The sequence below is a fragment of the Salvelinus alpinus genome, chromosome 5, assembly GCF_045679555.1.
Source record: "Salvelinus alpinus chromosome 5, SLU_Salpinus.1, whole genome shotgun sequence".
NCBI lineage: Eukaryota > Metazoa > Chordata > Actinopteri > Salmoniformes > Salmonidae > Salvelinus > Salvelinus alpinus.
In genome coordinates this window covers 15,229,447-15,249,022 of record NC_092090.1, presented here as the reverse complement: position 1 = coordinate 15,249,022, position 19,576 = coordinate 15,229,447, and the positions used below count along the sequence as shown (strand labels likewise).

The window sequence follows — 19,576 nt, the reverse complement described above, 5'->3', positions numbered from 1 at the left end:
GTCAGCTCGGGGATTCGATCTTGCAACCTTCCGGTTACTAGTCCAACGCTCTAAACACTAGGCTACCTGCCGCCCCGCCCCTATGCCTAATTTAAAAGATGCACTATGCAGAAATCGCACTGCCCTTTCCTAGTTGCTAAAATTCTAATAGTTCGCCTAATTTCAGTTTGTGACAAAACAAGCAAGTATAGTTTAGAGAATCATTGTACCATCTAAGCCGTTGTGAAATATATTTTACATAACCAAAAATATTGTATTTTCAGCTGTTCGAAGCTGATGCACAAAACCGAAAGTAAAAGACGCAAAAACGAAACAAAACGAGAAGCATAGAAATAGCATATAAAGAACAGTCCTACAGCTTCTCAGACTTGCCTCCAATGAGAATGACAGATCTATAACTCCTATTTCTATGTCAATTTTATCCGGTCGCCCAAAAAGTTACATATTGCAGCGTTAACCTTTGGATCTGCCGGCTGAATATCCACTTCCTAAATCATAGCCTTCACTGCCATTCAGAATAGTGATAGAATAGTCAATATTCAGTGATATAATTAAATAACCAGTTCGGCCAGAACAGTATTTATGCTGCAGTCAAAAGCTGTGGATGTTTGTGGAGTCTGGTCATCGCCCTCTGCTCTCCTGGCGATTAAGCTGCGACTCTCTCCATTGCAATGCCCTCCTAACTTCAGAACACCGCTGTCAGGACACCGCTGTCAGGACACCGCTGTCAGATAGGTGGCAGAAAGAAAGGAATAGAACATTTGGGAAGCTTCTCCCAAAACCTATTTCAGTGAGTCAGCCAGCCATGATGCAGGCAGATGGCCTTAGTCCTAGAGGCACTCTTGGGTAACCGAAGAAGTATCAGCCCACAACATTGCCTTTTGCTTTAGTTCCCCTTGAGTGCTCTGTCGTTTGGCTAAAACCATTTGGGACTTGGTTGCAAACCATTTACCCTTCATTCTAATTAACTCAATACGTCTCCAATCTGAAAGTCAGACTGCGTTTCTACATGTCACGCCAAAAGTATCCCTTTACACGGTTTGAAAATGGCAGATTTGGACACCGAAATTAGAACTCAGTGGCTGTACAGTAACATGCTATACATGACGTCAGAGCTCTGGCTCTCCGCTTCACAGCTCTGTTTCTTTGTTTGTCGTTGTTGTCTGAGTAAGGGAAATGCTCTAAATTAAGATGACTCAATGTATTTTCAAAGTTGAGAATCATAATGAAATACAAGCAAGCCAAACACCTCTGACTCCAAATGTGCACTTTATATATATATATATATTACATTCGTTTTATGATATGTAGTGTCAACATTTATGATCACTATGTTTGATGTACAGTTACAAGATGATATGGCATTATACCCTGGGTTGCCCTGAACAGAATGAGCCTGTGTTTGTTGTATTGTAAAGAAAATGTTCCACGGACCACGCATCTGGATGCACTCATGACTCCATTCTATGTGCACCAAAACGACCATCTGCTTCTCTGAATTACCTTGTGAAAGCCGAATACTGTAAGATCATATTTTATCATTTAGCTGTTACTGAATGTATCCAGAGCATTTTCACATTTCGTTTTGAACAATTGCAGCAAAAAGTACAGTTAATTTAAAATGCACATCAAATCAACAGTGTAAGGTTTGAATTCAGTTTTGTGTTAGGTGAACTGTTGTGTCCACACCTTTAGTCAAATAATGTTCCCGTAAATGCCAAACTGTTCCCTTTTCATTGTTACCATGGTTATGCGTTCCATATTTCTTCTGTAAGAAACATTTCAATGTAGCCCTATCCATACAGGCCAATTCCCAGGAGTGTAAAGGGATAAGCGATGCAGAGGTTACTTCTCATAAGTCCTAGAATCGTTGCAGCAAATCAGTTTTCCACTCCATTTGAAAGGGTCTTTTTTAAGGCAGTACAGTCAATGTAATTACTGAATTCCTACACAGCCTTTGATCCTTGAGAATCATATTCCAGATGAGGGCAACTTGATTAAAAACGTTTCATCCTTTGCAGACTTTCGGTGAGAGAGCACATTCAAGTACCTTTTGGTTGACTTTAATGACAAGTTAATAATTAATTCTGTCCTGATTAATAATTGATTCTGGCCAGCAGGATTTGCGAGCCAGAAGACACTTTATAACTACTGAATAGAAAAGCATTAGCGTAAGAATAGTCTATACAATAAGATTCTTTACTCATCCAAACCATTTGTAATCGATTATCATGTGGTTGCTTTCTTGTTCAACTGAAGAAGGTTAGAGACCCAAGAGAAATACGCATAGAGGTATACAGGAGCACATCACAGAAAAAGATCAAAGACTTTTTGAAAACTTTGACATGATATAAAATGCAATCTGGACAAGCATTTCCACCCAATTTTCCTTGCACTATGGAATTATGTGTAACTGCATCACTCCATGACCCTTAAGCCAGTTTAAGTAAGAAAATGCAGGTAATATTATTCAGAAAACTTTAAAAACATGAGGGATTTTCCTGTCGATCATTGCATATGCAAAAAATTCTATACAATTTAGAGTTTTAAATATGCGTTCCACAGGGACTAGTTAAATGTAAGAAACTGTCAAAGTATTTCCTGTAAAAGTAGATGGAACAAGATGACTGGATGGTTCAATGAATACAGTAGAATAACATAGAAAAGAGTGGCAGTGATTTTCACGTTCTGTCAAGTGATTGAAGCTCGTTGTTACTGTGTGGATCGAAATTACTTCTTTGAGGTAGAAAGACGTTTTTCTCATAGCCTGTGGAAATTCACTGCTACAGTAAGCAATGTAGGGAATTCTCAAATACCTGGTGAAAGCTCTCTTATACACGTTCAAAATTATCCTTTTAAACTTCAAACTTACCATTAAGGAAGGCAGTGTTGAATTACTCTCAAATCAGAATAATTAGCTGGAAATGTTTTCCTCTGAGTATGACTATGTTGCATCTTTGAGGGGTTCATGTGGGTTCAATGTTTCCTTCAGAGGGTGATGAGTGAATCATGCTCAACGATAATCAGGTACGAAATTCAACAAGGCCTTGTATTAGAAATACCCTCCACTCAGGGATTCCACGCTGTTGGCATTCTTCACTAGCCTCCACTCAGGGATTCCACCTTGTTGGCATCCTTCACTAGCCTCCACTCAGGGATTCCACCTTGTTGGCATCCTTCACTATCCTCCACTCAGGGATTCCACCTTGTTGGCATCCTTCACTATCCTCCACTCAGGGATTCCACCTTGTTGGCATCCTTCACTATCCTCCACTCAGGGATTCCACCTTGTTGGCATCCTTCACTATCCTCCACTCAGGGATTCCACCTTGTTGGCATCCTTCACTATCCTCCACTCAGGGATCCATGCTGTTGGCATCCTTCACTATCCTCCACTCAGGGATTCCATGCTGTTGGCATCCTTCACTACCCTCCACTCAGGGATTCCACCTTGTTGGCATCCTTCACTACCCTCCACTCAGGGATTCCACCTTGTTGGCATCCTTCACTATCCTCCACTCAGGGATTCCACCTTGTTGGCATCCTTCACTACCCTCCACTCAGGGATTCCACCTTGTTGGCATCCTTCACTATCCTCCACTCAGGGATTCCACGCTTGTTGGCATCCTTCACTACCCTCCACTCAGGGATTCCACGCTTGTTGGCATCCTTCACTATCCTCCACTCAGGGATTCCACGCTTGTTGGCATCCTTCACTACCCTCCACTCAGGGATTCCACCTTGTTGGCATCCTTCACTACCCTCCACTCAGGGATTCCACCTTGTTGGCATCCTTCACTATCCTTCACTCAGGGATTCCATACTCTTGGCATCCTTCACTACCCTCCACTCAGGGATTCCACCTTGTTGGCATCCTTCACTACCCTCCACTCAGGGATTCCACCTTGTTGGCATCCACTCAGGGATTCCACCTTGTTGGCATCCTTCACTACCCTCCCCTCAGGGATTCCATGCCGTTGGCATCCTTCACTACCCTCCACTCAGGGATTCCACCTTGTTGGCATCCTTCACTACCCTCCACTCAGGGATTCCATGCTGTTGGCATCCTTCACTATCCTCCACTCAGGGATCCATGCTGTTGGCATCCTTCACTATCCTCCACTCAGGGATCCATGCTGTTGGCATCCTTCACTATCCTCCACTCAGGGATCCATGCTGTTGGCATCCTTCACTATCCTCCACTCAGGGATTCCATGCTGTTGGCATCCTTCACTATCCTCCACTCAGGGATCCACCTTGTTGGCATCCTTCACTATCCTCCACTCAGGGATCCACCTTGTTGGCATCCTTCACTATCCTCCACTCAGGGATTCCACCTTGTTGGCATCCTTCACTACCCTCCACTCAGGGATTCCACCTTGTTGGCATCCTTCACTACCCTCCACTCAGGGATTCCACCTTGTTGGCATCCTTCACTACCCTCCACTCAGGGATTCCACCTTGTTGGCATCCTTCACTACCCTCCACTCAGGGATTCCACCTTGTTGGCATCCTTCACTACCCTCCACTCAGGGATTCCACCTTGTTGGCATCCTTCACTATCCTCCACTCAGGGATTCCACCTTGTTGGCATCCTTCACTATCCTCCACTCAGGGATTCCACCTTGTTGGCATCCTTCACTAGCCTCCACTCAGGGATTCCACCTTGTTGGCATCCTTCACTATCCTCCACTCAGGGATTCCACCTTGTTGGCATCCTTCACTAGCCTCCACTCAGGGATTCCATGCCGTTGGCATCCTTCACTATCCTCCACTCAGGGATTCCACCTTGTTGGCATCCTTCACTATCCTCCACTCAGGGATTCCACCTTGTTGGCATCCTTCACTACCCTCCACTCAGGGATTCCACCTTGTTGGCATCCTTCACTAGCCTCCACTCAGGGATTCCACCTCGTTGGCATCCTTCACTATCCTCCACTCAGGGATTCCACCTTGTTGGCATCCTTCACTAGCCTCCACTCAGGGATTCCATGCCGTTGGCATCCTTCACTATCCTCCACTCAGGGATTCCACCTTGTTGGCATCCTTCACTATCCTCCACTCAGGGATTCCACCTTGTTGGCATCCTTCACTATCCTCCACTCAGGGATTCCACCTTGTTGGCATCCTTCACTATCCTCCACTCAGGGATTCCACCTTGTTGGCATCCTTCACTATCCTCCACTCAGGGATTCCACCTTGTTGGCATCCTTCACTACCCTCCACTCAGGGATTCCATGCCGTTGGCATCCTTCACTACCCTCCACTCAGGGATTCCACCTTGTTGGCATCCTTCACTACCCTCCACTCAGGGATTCCATGCCGTTGGCATCCTTCACTACCCTCCACTCAGGGATTCCATGCCGTTGGCATCCTTCACTAACCTCCACTCAGGGATTCCACCTTGTTGGCATCCTTCACTATCCTCCACTCAGGGATTCCACCTTGTTGGCATCCTTCACTAGCCTCCACTCAGGGATTCCATGCCGTTGGCATCCTTCACTACCCTCCACTCAGGGATTCCATGCCGTTGGCATCCTTCACTACCCTCCACTCAGGGATTCCATGCCGTTGGCATCCTTCACTACCCTCCACTCAGGGATTCCATGCCGTTGGCATCCTTCACTAGCCTCCACTCAGGGATTCCACCTTGTTGGCATCCTTCACTATCCTCCACTCAGGGATTCCACGCTGTTGGCATCCTTCACTAGCCTCCACTCAGGGATTCCATGCTGTTGGCATCCTTCACTATCCTCCACTCAGGGATTCCATGCTGTTGGCATCCTTCACTACCCTCCACTCAGGGATTTCATACTCTTGGCATCCTTCACTAGCCTCCACTCAGGGATTCCATGCCGTTGGCATCCTTCACTAGCCTCCACTCAGGGATTCCATGCCGTTGGCATCCTTCACTAGCCTCCACTCAGGGATTCCATGCCGTTGGCATCCTTCACTACCCTCCACTCAGGGATTCCATACTCTTGGCATCCTTCACTAGCCTCCACTCAGGGATTCCATGCCGTTGGCATCCTTCACTAGCCTCCACTCAGGGATTCCATGCTGTTGGCATCCTTCACTAGCCTCCACTCAGGGATTCCATGCTGTTGGAGTCCTTCACTACCCTTCACTCAGGGATTCCATGCTGTTGGCATCCTTCACTACCCTTCACTCAGGGATTCCATGCTGTTGGCATCCTTCACTACTCTCCACTCAGTGATTCCATGCCATTGGCATCCTTCACTATCCTCCACTGAGGGATTCCATACTCTTGGCATCCTTCACTATCCTCCACTCAGGGATTCCATACTCTTGGCATCCTTCACTATCCTTCACTCAGGGATTCCATACTCTTGGCATCCTTCACTATCCTTCACTCAGGGATTCCATACTCTTGGCATCCTTCACTACCCTCCACTCAGTTATTCCATGCCGTTGGCATCCTTCACTATCCTCCACTGAGGGATTCCATACTCTTGGCATCCTTCACTATCCTCCACTGAGGGATTCCATACTCTTGGCATCCTTCACTATCCTCCACTCAGGGATTCCATACTCTTGGCATCCTTCACTATCCTTCACTCAGGGATTCCATACTCTTGGCATCCTTCACTATCCTTCACTCAGGGATTCCATACTCTTGGCATCCTTCACTATCCTCCACTCAGGGATTCCATGCTGTTGGCATCCTTCACTAGCCTCCACTCAGGGATTCCATGCTGTTGGCATCCTTCACTACCCTCCACTCAGGGATTCCATGCTGTTGGCATCCTTCACTACCCTCCACTCAGGGATTCCATGCCGTTGGCATCCTTCACTATCCTCCACTGAGGGATTCCATGCTGTTGGCATCCTTCACTCCATTTTCAATCTGAGTGAGTGAGCCACCAATTTCACAAATGTAGTTTCACCACAACACCCTTTTACTGTTGTTGGTTGTGACTCACACTAAAATAGTAATCTTCTTGGTTATGACTCAAACTAAAACAGTAATAAACAACAATTAACCTCCAATATACTTTTTAAATAAATCAAGACCAAAGTTGGATTCACACCTGGGTCTTTAAAAATGTCATTTTAGAAAGTTCAAAGCTCAAAACCGTTGTCCAGGTTTTAATTATCTAGTGAAGTAGTACATTGTCACATGACCCATAAGAGACTAAGCAAAGACACTGATGCATGATAACCTGGATGTGTTGTAAATAGTAGACCAGTAGGATATAATCAACTACATCTCTGGGTAAACATCCATTGTAGCCAACCACCATTATTGGTGTCTTACCTGTCCCGCAGGTGGCACTGCACTCAGTCCATGAGCCATACTTCCAGAAGAAACCGGGGATAGGGATGTCATTGTCTGAGTCCAGAAGAGTCTCTCTATGGATGGTGTACTCATAGCGCACCCCTGGGTTGGTCTCCTGGAAGAGTAGCTGTAGAACACATAGGATCAATCAGAATGAGACAGATGAGACAGCATGAAAACAGACAGATGAGACAGCATGAAAACAGACAGCATGAGACAGCATGAAACAGACAGGACGAGACAGACAGCATGAGAGACGAGACAGACAGCACGAGACGAGACAGATACCATGAGAGACGAGACAGACAGCATGAGAGACGAGACAGACAGCATGAGAGACGAGACAGACAGCATGAGAGACGAGACAGACAGCATGAGAGACGAGACAGATACCATGAGAGACGAGACAGACAGCATGAGACAGACAGCATGAGACAGACGAGACAGACAGCATGAGACAGACGAGACAGCATGAGACAGACGAGACAGCATGAGACAGACGAGACAGACAGCATGAGACAGACGAGACGGCATGAGACAGACGAGACAGCATGAGACAGACGAGACAGACAAAAGCATAAAACACACAAACTAAAAGGTCAAACAGTCAACAAGCCATTGCTGCTTTGGATCACATATTTCTTGAAGTGATGTTGAAGGGTTTGTTGTTTGGTGTGTACTATGTGTGTGTACTATGTGTATGTGTCATGCTGTGCAGTGGTATGGGGGGGCATGTCTTTTGGGGAGTGTGTGGAATGTGCTCATGTTAGTGGTTTGAGGTGTGTGTGGCTAATATGTGTTTAGGAGATTGGATTGGGTGGTGGATGATCCCACAGGAGGGGGGCATGGATGGTATCTCCTCCCAGCCAGCCAATCAGACGGCCAGCTCACCCGCGTGCTGGAGCTCTCAGCGAGTCAACACACCTATTCCAGCCAACAGCACAATCACATACCAATTTCCACTTTAATTTCTGGACCAAGCATCATTGGGAGGCCCAGAGCTGATCTCAGCTATCCAAACAGACAGGATGTAAAGTTAGAACAGGTCAGCTTGGGACAGCACAGGGAGACTGCCAGGGCACAGAGTCTGTTGGCTGTGATACCCAGTGATACGCTGCCTTTATCCTAATCTTGCACAGGCAGTAAGCAATAACTCATGTTGCATACTTCATAGAGCAGGGCTCTCCAACCTCTTCTAGCATGAGAGCTACTTTAAATGAAACTTGTCTCAAGCTACACATTCTTTCTAGCTTTCAAGCAGGAACATTCTTCTTTTCTCTCCCCTGCAACGCTTCACTAGGAGAAAGTAGTGCACTGTGTTTTCTGTCAATATACCTGGGAAAATAATGGTTAATAAACAACTAACGGGGGCCCTATAAAATCTGCAACCCCCCCCCCAATTATGTTTTATAGTTTCCCAAATTATGTTCAGTTAAAAATGTCCTGGTTTTTCACTCTTAAAATTACTTTGATTCATAGAGAAACAACGAAATTGGATGTTCTGAGTTCATGGTTCGGGCCCCTTAGTTCCAGTGAAGGGAAATCGTAATGCTACAGCATACAATGACGTTCTAGAAGATTCTGTGCTTCCAACTTTGTGGCAACAGTTTGGGGAAGGCCCTTTCCTGTTTCAGCATGACAATGCCCCAGTGCACAAAGCGAGCTCCATACAGAAATGGTTTGTCAAGATCGGTGTGGAAGAACTTGACCGGCCTGCACAGAGCCCTGACCTCAACCCCATCGAACACCTTTGGGTTGAATTGAAACGCCGACTGCGAGCCAGGCCTAATCTCCAAACATCAGTGCCTGACCTCACTAATGCTTGTGGCATGGAATCAAGTCCCAACATCTAGTGAAAAGCCTTCCCAGAAGAGTGGAGGATGTAAAGGGGGGACCAACTCCATATTAATGCCCATGATTTTGGAATGAGATTTTCGACGATTGCCTCGATTTTTGTTTGATTGCCTTGTGGAGGGAATTTTTCTTTTTTTATTTCACCTTTATTTAACCAGGTAGGCAAGTTGAGAACAAGTTCTCATTTACAATTGCGACCTGGCCAAGATAAAGCAAAGACAGATACAACAACAGAGTTACACATGGAGTAAAACAAACATACAGTCAATAATACAGTAGAAAAATAAGTCTATATACAATGTGAGCAAATGAGGTGAGATAAGGGAGGTAAAGTTAAAAAAAGGCCATGGTGGCGAAGTAAATACAATATAGCAAGTAAAACACTGGAATGGTAGATTTGCAGTAGAAGAATGTGCAAAGTAGAAATATAAATAATGGGGTGCAAAGGAGCAAAATAAAAAAATAAAAAAATACAGTAGGGAAAGAGGTAGTTGTTTGGGCTAAATTATAGATGGGCTATGTACAGGTGCAGTAATCTGTGAGCTGCTCTGACAGCTGGTGCTTAAAGCTAGTGAGGGAGATAAGTGTTTCCAGTTTCAGAGATTTTTGTAGTTTGTTCCAGTCATTGGCAGCAGAGAACTGGAAGGAAAGGCGGCCAAAGGAAGAATTGGCTTTGGGGGTGAACAGAGAGATATACCTGCTGGAGCGCGTGCTACAGGTGGGTGCTGCTATGGTGACCAGCGAGCTGAATAACTACACTGTTTATATTCGGCCATATTCCCAGTCCTCTTTCCATGGTTAAATGCAGTAACCGCTTTCAGTTTTGCGCGAAAGCCACCATCCATCCATGGTTTCTGGTTAGGGTAGGTTTGGATAGTTACAGTGGGTACAACATCTCCAATGCACGTCCTTATAAACTCACTCACTGAGTCAGCGTATATATCAATGTTATTCTGAGGCTGCCTGGAACATTTCCCAGTCCGCGTGATCAAAACAATCTTGGAGCGTGGATTCCGATTGGTCAGACCAGTGTTGAATGGTTCTAGTCAAGGGTACATCCTGTTTGAGTTTCTGCCTATAGGACGGTAGAAGCAAGATGGAGTCGTGGTCGGATTTGCCGAAGGGAGGGCGGGGGAGGGCCTTGTATGCATCGCAGAAGTCAGAGTAGCAATGGTTCAGTGTATTGCCCGCGCGGGTGCTGCAATCAATATGCGGATAGAATTTAGGTAGCCTTTAGGCTCTGAAAGACACCCATGTTTGTGCCCACTAAAAGTTGGCAAAGCCACTAGTAAGGGGTTTTAAGGCTTTTGACTCTGTCAATCACCACATTCTTATCGGCAGACTCAACAGCCTTGGTTTCTCAAATGACTGCCTCGCCTGGTTCACTAACTACTTCTCAGAGTTCAGTGTGTCAAATCGGAGGGCCTGTTGTCCAGACCTCAGGGAGTCTCTATGGGGGTGCAACAGGGTTCAATTCTTGAGCCGACTCTTTTCTCTGTATACATCAATGATGTCGCTCTTGCTGCTGGTGATTCTCTGATCCACCTCTACGCAAACGACACCATTCTGTATACTTCTGGCCCTTCTTTGGACACTGTGTTAACTAACCTGACGAGCTTCAATGCCATACAACTCTCCTTCCGTGGCCTCCAACTGCTCTTAAATGCAAGTAAAACTAAATGCATGCTCTTCAACCGATTGCTGCCCGCACCTGCCCGAAAGTCCAGCATCACTACTCTGGATGGTTCTGACCTAGAATATGTGGACAACTACAAATACCTAGGTGTCTGGTTAGATTGTAAACTCTCCTTCCAGACTCACATTAAGCATCTCCAATCCAAAATGAAATCTAGTATCGGCTTCCTATTTCGCAACAAAGCATCCTTCACTCATGCTGCCAAAAATACCCTCGTAAAAATTACTATCCTACCGATCCTTGACTTCGGCGATGTCATTTACAAAATAGCCTCCTCCAACACTGGTCACCATAGCAGCACCCACCCGTAGCACGCGCTCCAACAGGTATATCTCACTGGTCACCCCCAAAGCCAATTCCTCATTTGGCCGCCTTTCCTTCCAGTTCTTTGCTGCCAATGACTGGAACGAATTGCAAAAATCACTGAAGCTGGAGACTCACATCTCCCTCACTAACTTTAAGCACCAGCTGTCAGAGCACCTTACAGATTATTGCACCTGTACATAGCTCATCTGTAAATAGCCCATCCAACTACTTCATCCCCATATTGTTATTTTTTTCTTCTCCTTTGCACCCCAGTATCTCTACTTGCACATTCATCTTCTGCATCTATCACTCCAGTGTTTAATTGCTAAATTGTAATTACTTCGTCACTACGGCCTATTTATTGCCTTACTTCACTAATCTCACCTCATTTGCACACAGTGTATATATACTTCTCTATTGTGTTATTGACTGTACGTTTGTTTATTCCATGTGTAACTCTGTGTTGTTGTTTGTGTCGCACTGCTTTGCTTTATCTTGGCCAGGTGGCAGTTGTAAATGAGAACTTGTTCTCAACTGGCCTACCTGGTTAAATAAAGGTGAAATAATGGTGAAATAAAGGTGAAACTGCCATTCAGAATAGTGATTGAATAGTCAATAATACAAAAAGACAGCCATGTGGGTGTCCACTGAAAGTTGGCAAAGCCACTAGTAAGCAGTGGTGGAAAAAATACACAATTGTCATACTTGAGTAAAAGTAAAGATACCTTAATAGAAAGTTACTCAAGTAAAAGTGAAAGTCACCCGGTAAAATACTACTTGAGTAAAAGAGAAGGGCTCCTTGCAACTAATCTAATAAGCCTTTGTTTAACATTACAAATAGGTGATCAATTACACAATGTTGAACATTGGGCTCTCTGGGAAGACATTCGAGTACAATGTGAAATACAATAGAGAATGAGTACAAGAAGTTGCTATTTTTGTGGAAAAAGAACAACAATATCTTTGCTAATTTCACTGTCACTGTCGTGTTAGTAGCTGGAACAAGCACATTTGTTTTCAGGCCAGATGAAACCAAAAATTCTGGCCTCCACTTTCACAGATGCCTCGTGTCTGATTGGATCATTCAAATCTACTGAAAGCATTGACAACCGCAGCATTATGTTGCAGTGTATGAATGATGTTACCATGGTAACTCTGCAGCACTCTGTATGCTGTAACTCTCTACATGTAGATTTCCAGAGTCTAGGTTTTAGTTTAGGTTGTGAAATCTGTTATTGGATCACGGTGAAATAACTAAGTGGACTTCACAAATCATATTGGAATGGGGCAAACATGACAAAGTCAAAGCACAAAGTGTTATGCCTGACTATCAAGTCATGTCACAGTGAGTTTGACAATTTTATACAGAGTTAGAAGTGAAACACTGGCCGTGATATCTCTTCTACGTGGGATAAATAATTACATGACGCAGACTAAACAGAATTTGAGACAGTGGCTGTCAAGATATGCGCTTGCCTATGACAAATGATTTTCCCAAAGAACTGTCATTTGTCATTCACAGTGACAGCACAGAACAAAACGTTCTGGCTCCACACAATTCATCTTTGTTTTTACTGTCAATGTATTGGTGCTGATTCAAATCATTGTTATTAACATCAGCTCTAGTGAGAGCATTGAAGCTCACTTCAGGCAAACTGGGAAACAAGCAAGCAATATTTGATTGAACAATATAAATCTTCTTTCGCTTTTCCCCAAAACTGACATCAAAGCGGGTTCTCATGGGACTAACTGATACACTGACAATTCTGAATAAAGCCCACTGATATAACAAATTATTCCGTAAGCAGTTACTAAGGCATATGCTATCAACAAGCCAAAAGGAATACTCAATTAGTCATGAATAATTGTGATAAGTTGCATGTATTCGAATATAATCACAGCCACATTTTCAATCCAGTACATTGTCTTTCACCATCAAAAGGTCATGGATATTATTTTTGTGGGTACTTAGCGTATGGACTACATTTGTGAAGCTAATTAATTTGTCTTCCATCTTATGCTAGTACAGAAAGTAGATCCACATCTAGTTAAAGGGTTGTCAGCAGAAATAGAGGAGTAAAGCAAATGAATCAAGCTCAGACAAGCAAGACTGGCAGAAAGTGGAGTGTAATATTATCCGATTTTAAAGAGTCTGTTTACACTTGGCTGTGATTATCGCTCAATATTTAATGAACATCCTTGTCTAAGTGAAATGCAAATGTGTTTTCTCTGTACAACGTGTTGCCAAGGTTTATAAAAATATTTCTCCAGTTGCCCCCAAACCCCATGGTAAATGTGTCCAATCTACCAGACACCTTACCTCCCTAGTGATATCTGAAACATGACAGTCTGAGTGCCACTTCAAGTGAGACACATGGGGTAAAGTGGTCAAATGGGACATACAAAGCCCATCCACACCAGACCCTCCATCACCACCTCCAACATGAGGCCCTGGAGACAAACACCTGAAGAACGCTATGGAATCCAGTTCCATAGGGAACGCTACTCATCTCCAATATCTATCAACGCTCAGCAAACAATGTCCAATTCCAAACACCATGGTTACGTGTTTGCCCTTTGAGCACTCTTTTTGACACCTCCTTCGCCCTTCCCTCAAATCATTGACTTTTCTGTGTGTCACTGGAAGCTTGTTACAATGAACTGTAGTGTCCATTTGAGAGGACTTAACAACCGCGCTGCCACTTCCCTGATCCTGTGTTTGGACAGGCTGACACACTGAGGGGATGAATGAGCTTTGTGCAAGACGGGTAAAGAGTGTGAGCAGACACAGTTGACACGAATGGAAAGGTAAAGCTGGGATCTGGGGAGTCGGCTCAACAGCTGTTCTCTCCACAGGGTTTTACTTGGACAAGGTGCAAATATTTGTTTTGAAAGGTATTTGTCTCTGAAAGGCATTCCAAAACGTTTCCTCTGGAGACGGAGATAGGAACATTGAATTTGAGTGGCACATGCCTTAAAACAAAAGCATTTTGGCTGAGAGTCATGGGGCCTTGTGACAGGCTTGTGACAGAAATCATCTGTTTCCATTGTGTCCTCACAGAGAGATAGAGATGCAAGGGAATTCTATCGCTAAATGTTCAGAAATAACATTGTAGATTGTTAAGTTGTTTCAGTGCTGCGCTGCCTGTGATCGTCATACAGTTATGTACACATGATCAATAATTTCTCACTTGTTGATTATAGGTTTCCACTTACTGCAGAACATAACAACTACAAGTCATCACACATGGTGCACTTACCTCACACAGGTGGTCTCATTAGAGTTTATAACAAACACATTGAAACATCAGTGAGAAACCACCACAAACACTCATTTGATGTGAGGGAGAACGAGAACGAGAGGAAGTTAAGCATCAACTCATGAGAGAGAGAGACAGAGGGAGAACGAGAGGGAGAGACAGTTAAGCATCAACTCATGAGAGGGAGCGAGAGCGAGAGAGAGAGAGGGGCTATTAGTAGACTCCAGCAGTGCCAGTGAGAGAAGAGGTCAACATGACATCAGTGCCAGTACTCATCTCTCTGTCCACTGTCTGTGGTCCAACAGACAGACAGAAGCTGCCCCCCTACCACCCCTACCACGGTGGGCACCATGCCAGGCTAGGGGGGCTTCAGATCCTCACAGTGGGACAAAGCCCTTTATCTGCCCCCTGGTACTGCCTCCACCACCTGGCCTGGTGTGGGCGTATACCGGTAGAAAACTGATTGTCTAGCTCATCCTCCTCATGGTCGCTGATTGGAGAGCTCATTCTCCTCTAGGCCGCTGATTGGCTAGCTCATCCTCCTAAGGGAGATGACAACGTGTTCTATGAGGAAATAGCCAGCGTTTTTGAAACCGTCTGTTTGAGATGGTTTTTTTAAAGTGCTTTTTTCTCCAATTTATGCTTCTGCCAGAAATAAGAGTACAGGATGAGTCAACAACATTATGTAGATATGAGTTAACAGATAGGAGTTAAAAGTGAGATTTTCACTGGGCAGTCAGCTACTTTAAAGTCTAAAAACAGGCATTGAGATTGTTGCTCAGTTGTTGTGATGCCATTGTACGGGTGTAGCTGTGGATTCATTTACTGTACATGGGGGGAATTTGTAATGACAGGGAGGACAGAATACGGCACCACCGTTCGAAACGAAATTGCTCCGACCAAAAAACCCTTCTCTTTTGTAGCCATAACACAAAGGAATTCCCGCTGGATCAGAATTGTACAGATTCAAAGTGGATTCTCTCAAGGTCAACAACAAACAATTCTTGGAAACTGTACCCTTAGTTTTGCACAGGTTGGCACAGCAGGGTTAAAGTCTTTGAAATAAGAGACATTTATTTAATTACTGTAGCTCAGTGTAAACACCTACACTGCCTGAACAACCAAACCATGTTTGGGAATAATTACTTATAATCAAAAGCGAACATCATCTTAGATCTCCATGAAACTAGAACCATAGAGCCGATCATGCAAAATAGAGTTTAATTGAAAAGAGATGTCCCGGGTTGATTAAAGTTGAAGAAAACAAAATAAATGTGTATAAGTGAACATTTTGTCTGTTTACGCGTTGTTTTTCCTGGATAACATCTCTCAAGTGGAAGGTATTTTAGATAAACAAACCATGCAATGCGTGTTAAACGACAGTTCGGAGTATTTGGCACATGCTGTGTGTGTGTGTGTGTGTGTGTGTGTGTGTGTGTGTGTGTGTGGTGCACCAGTATGTGATCCTACCTGTATCCACACTGGCTCTAGGGTTGGTCCAGGGGAGGTCAAGTTCTCCAGTTGGCCTGTCCTCTCATAGGTGAACACTGTCCCTGCTGCTTTGTATTCCCCATTCCATTGGATAGTCCAACCGCCGTTCAGGAAGTACTTTCCGGGGTCGTCACTCCGGAGAGCCAAGAAATTCCCAGCCTCAGCCACCTCCTCGATACGAATGTCCCGAGCCCCCTCTGGAATCAGCCCAATGTCCACATACCCTGGGAGACAGACAGGGTCCAGTCAAGAGGGGCTGTTCAACTTCCAACTCTACTACCCTCAGTACACTTCTACTGAAACTTTACTTTTCTCCTTTTCAATTTGACCTAGTTTATTGTCTTGTAATCCACCCAGCTTGATACCTTCTTAATACCTCCACAAAAAGTGACTGATGTCATACTTGTGCTTTGAAGTCTATGGAAATATAATACTGTACCACCAAACATTTGGTTGATTATGAGACAGAAACTTGAGATGCAGTACATGACCTAGTTCACATTCAAACTGACAGCTCAAACCAAGCTACAGGACGCTGACAACAATACCCAGTGTACAGTACACTGTCTATCACTTTAAAAATCTGTTCCAAGGTCAGTCTGGTTGTTTATCTCATAATGGTTAAGGTATGGATTGGGGTGAGGAGAGCTGATCCTATATCAGTAGATGTTCTCCAGTGATTTTTTTATTTTTATACTTTCACTGTTGAAAAGGTGGTATCTCAAGTATAAATACAGTAAAGTACACACCAAAGGGTAAAATGTGCCATGTCACGACATACAGAACCTTGACCACCTATTGGGATGTGCCTTTTGTTAAGTAAATCAGGAGTTAAATGAGGTGAAAAAGGAGACTGGAGGGCCACTTTAAGTGCAGAGAGTAGCATGAGTGTCATACCAAGCCCTTCGCTCTCCTCAAAGGTCTTCTTCACAGTCTCACAAGTAGACCCGTTGCCATGGCAAACCCCACAGCGATCCTCCACCGCGTTGGAGTCAATCTCATAGTCACACCCCACATTCTGAAAAGATCAAAACAAAGCAAGAACCTGCCGATTCATACTACATCACGATTGAACTGACAGCAGAGAGGAATGACAGGCCTTCCGCAGAGAATAAAGGATCACCTAAAATGGATGCCACGCATTACAGTGTATGGTGTCCATTTTAGGACATCAGTACGTCTTTGGGTTCAATCTTCAGGGTTCACCGGAATCACATTAAGATAATTTGAGGACAAAATAATGTACTCGCACTGAAACAAAAGTATCCATCAATACGTCCACTTTGCAGCAAAATATTCACAACTGGTCTTCTTTTCTAAAATAATCATAATGAGTACTATAATAATGTTGTGAAAATAATGTGGACAAAATTAACATTTATTAGAGAAACTTTCTATATTCAAATTCACAGTTCTGCTAGATAATCATCTCCCCATTTATTCTGTAGTCACTGAGAATGAACAATTAGTGTTGTCGGAGGTAATGCAGAAAGTGAACAACAAACAAAGAAAAAATGCTAAGGTAGCAATAAGCACAAGGCAGGACAATCTCCTGTAGCGTGATAGGACTCAGGAATTAGCATTTGATAACTGGGGTTACCACAACCACATCTAGTAACCAAATTATCCATCTACTATACCTATGTTATTTGGAAAGAATATGAACAAAATGAAAACGTATCACAGAAACGTTCTATATTCAAATTCTCAGTTGGATCCTAACATCAATATTTGACTGGCTTATAAACAGACTAAATATTTAACTGTTTTCAGCCAAAACCAATTAAACAAAGCCAGCTTTTAAACAGAATGGTTCAACTGATGTCACAACAACAAAATGTGATCCTCGCCCCATGAAGTCATCCAAATTTGTTTCTACGTCCAATCAGAGCTTAGAGCACAGTCTGAAAGTTTGGAGGAAGATATTGGACAAGAGTGAGACTATTGTGGGAGATAATGACTTTATCCATCAATACGTCCACCTTGCAAGTAAAATATTAACGTGTCTTTTCCCAAAAATTAGCATAATAACGTTGTGTGGAAAGAATGTGGTCAAAAAATAAATAAATGGAGATTATGAAAAATGAGTTGTCTGAGGTGATGCAGAAAACTAATGTCACCTGTCTGACACGCAAAAATGAAAAGTGAGGGAGACTTTTGAGCACAAGGCTCTACAATCTCCTGTAGAGTGACAGGAATGAGCATTTGTCATCAGAGGAATAGTTCACCTTAAAAACAATGTTTGACAAACATTTCCATAGCTCCAATGTGATCTACGTGTCATTTGTTGTGTATCATAGGAGGTTAGTGGCACCTTAATTGGGGAGGATGGGCTCGTGGTAATGGCTGGAGCGGAATTGGTGGAATGGTATCAAATACACCAAACGCATGGTTTCCATGTGTTTGATGCCATTCCATTTGCTCCGTTCCAGACATTATTATGAGCCGTCCTCCCCTCAGCAGCCTCCACTGTGTATACTGTGGAACATAGAGGTTCCAATAGCTCAGGGGTGTCTAACTCATTCCATGGAGGGCCTAGTGTCTGCGGGTTCTTGGTTTTTCCATTCAATTAGGAACTAGACAAACAGCTGAGGGGAGTTCTTTACAGTGAGGGGAGTTCTTTACTAATCAGTGACCTTAATTCATCAATAAAGTACAAGGGAGGAGTGAAAACCCACAGATAGTCGGCCCTCTGTGGAATGAGTTTGACGAATGTGCAATTGCTCATTGTTTCAGTAGTTTTGGTGAAACTGAGCCCTGATGATTTGTCCTGATGCATATAGCCTAGCCAGATCTATACAACAGATGGTGTGGACGGAGCTCAACTTCAGATGCCTTTGTGCTGTATGAAAACATCTGACAAACTTTGTTTTAGTGTGAACTATCCCTCTGGAGTGATGATTCACAAATGAAACTATCCCTTTAACTTGAGGTGATCCTTCCCTTTAACCTCAGTTGCATTGTGAACTCTAAATCCCTAATCTTCCAGTCCTTAGATAATGAGCACGTTCCTCTGCTCAGGTGTTGCATGCCAGATCTTAAGATGCCTTGATAGGTATTTTAACAGTTAACCACATCACATGTTAAAGCAATCTGGTGTTCAACGGCACAGTCGATGACATGGCATGCAATCATTGGTTGATGTATGCAACGTCTAAGCAGGGGAACATGACCCATGTCTTGGACATGAGTGGAAACCATGGAAACCAAAAGTCAAGGTCACAATGTTGGTCTTGTTTGAAGATGTAAATGAAACAACAAGATAAAATGCTAAAATCATAGATTCTAACATTAATATTTGACTGGCTTATAAACAGTCTAAATATTTAACTGCTTTCAGCCAAAACCAATTAAACAAAGCCAGCATTTAAAAAGAACGGCTCAACTGGGGTCACAACAACAAAATGTGTCCCCACTACAGTACATCATAACACCAAATGATGCATCTCGGGTAAAGTGTATCATAATTTTCTTGGTCCAATCAGACCTTAGAGCACAGCCTGACATTTTGGATGAAGATAACGGACAACAGTGAGACTGTACTGTGCGAGATAATGACTTACTCGAACAGCACAGTCATTTTCATACAGAATGTAAAACGTTCAACATGATTCTGCCGAGACAACAAGCAGCAACCTGACTCAACAAAGTGCATTTCAAATGACGTCC

General features: G+C 43.7%; 1 protein-coding gene across 2 annotated transcripts in view; it reads right to left on the bottom strand.

Moving 5' to 3' along the window:
- The window catches only part of LOC139575608 (A disintegrin and metalloproteinase with thrombospondin motifs 7), a 126,994-nt gene that overhangs the window by 28,820 nt on the left and 78,598 nt on the right, over positions 1-19,576 (bottom strand). For both annotated transcript variants that reach the window (XM_071400747.1, XM_071400748.1), the window contains 3 exons: positions 16,805-16,925; positions 15,887-16,131; positions 7,280-7,427 (listed from right to left, as the gene is read on the bottom strand). In XM_071400747.1, the coding sequence (XP_071256848.1) occupies positions 7,280-7,427; positions 15,887-16,131; positions 16,805-16,925 (514 nt within the window). The remainder of the gene's footprint in view (positions 1-7,279; positions 7,428-15,886; positions 16,132-16,804; positions 16,926-19,576) is intronic.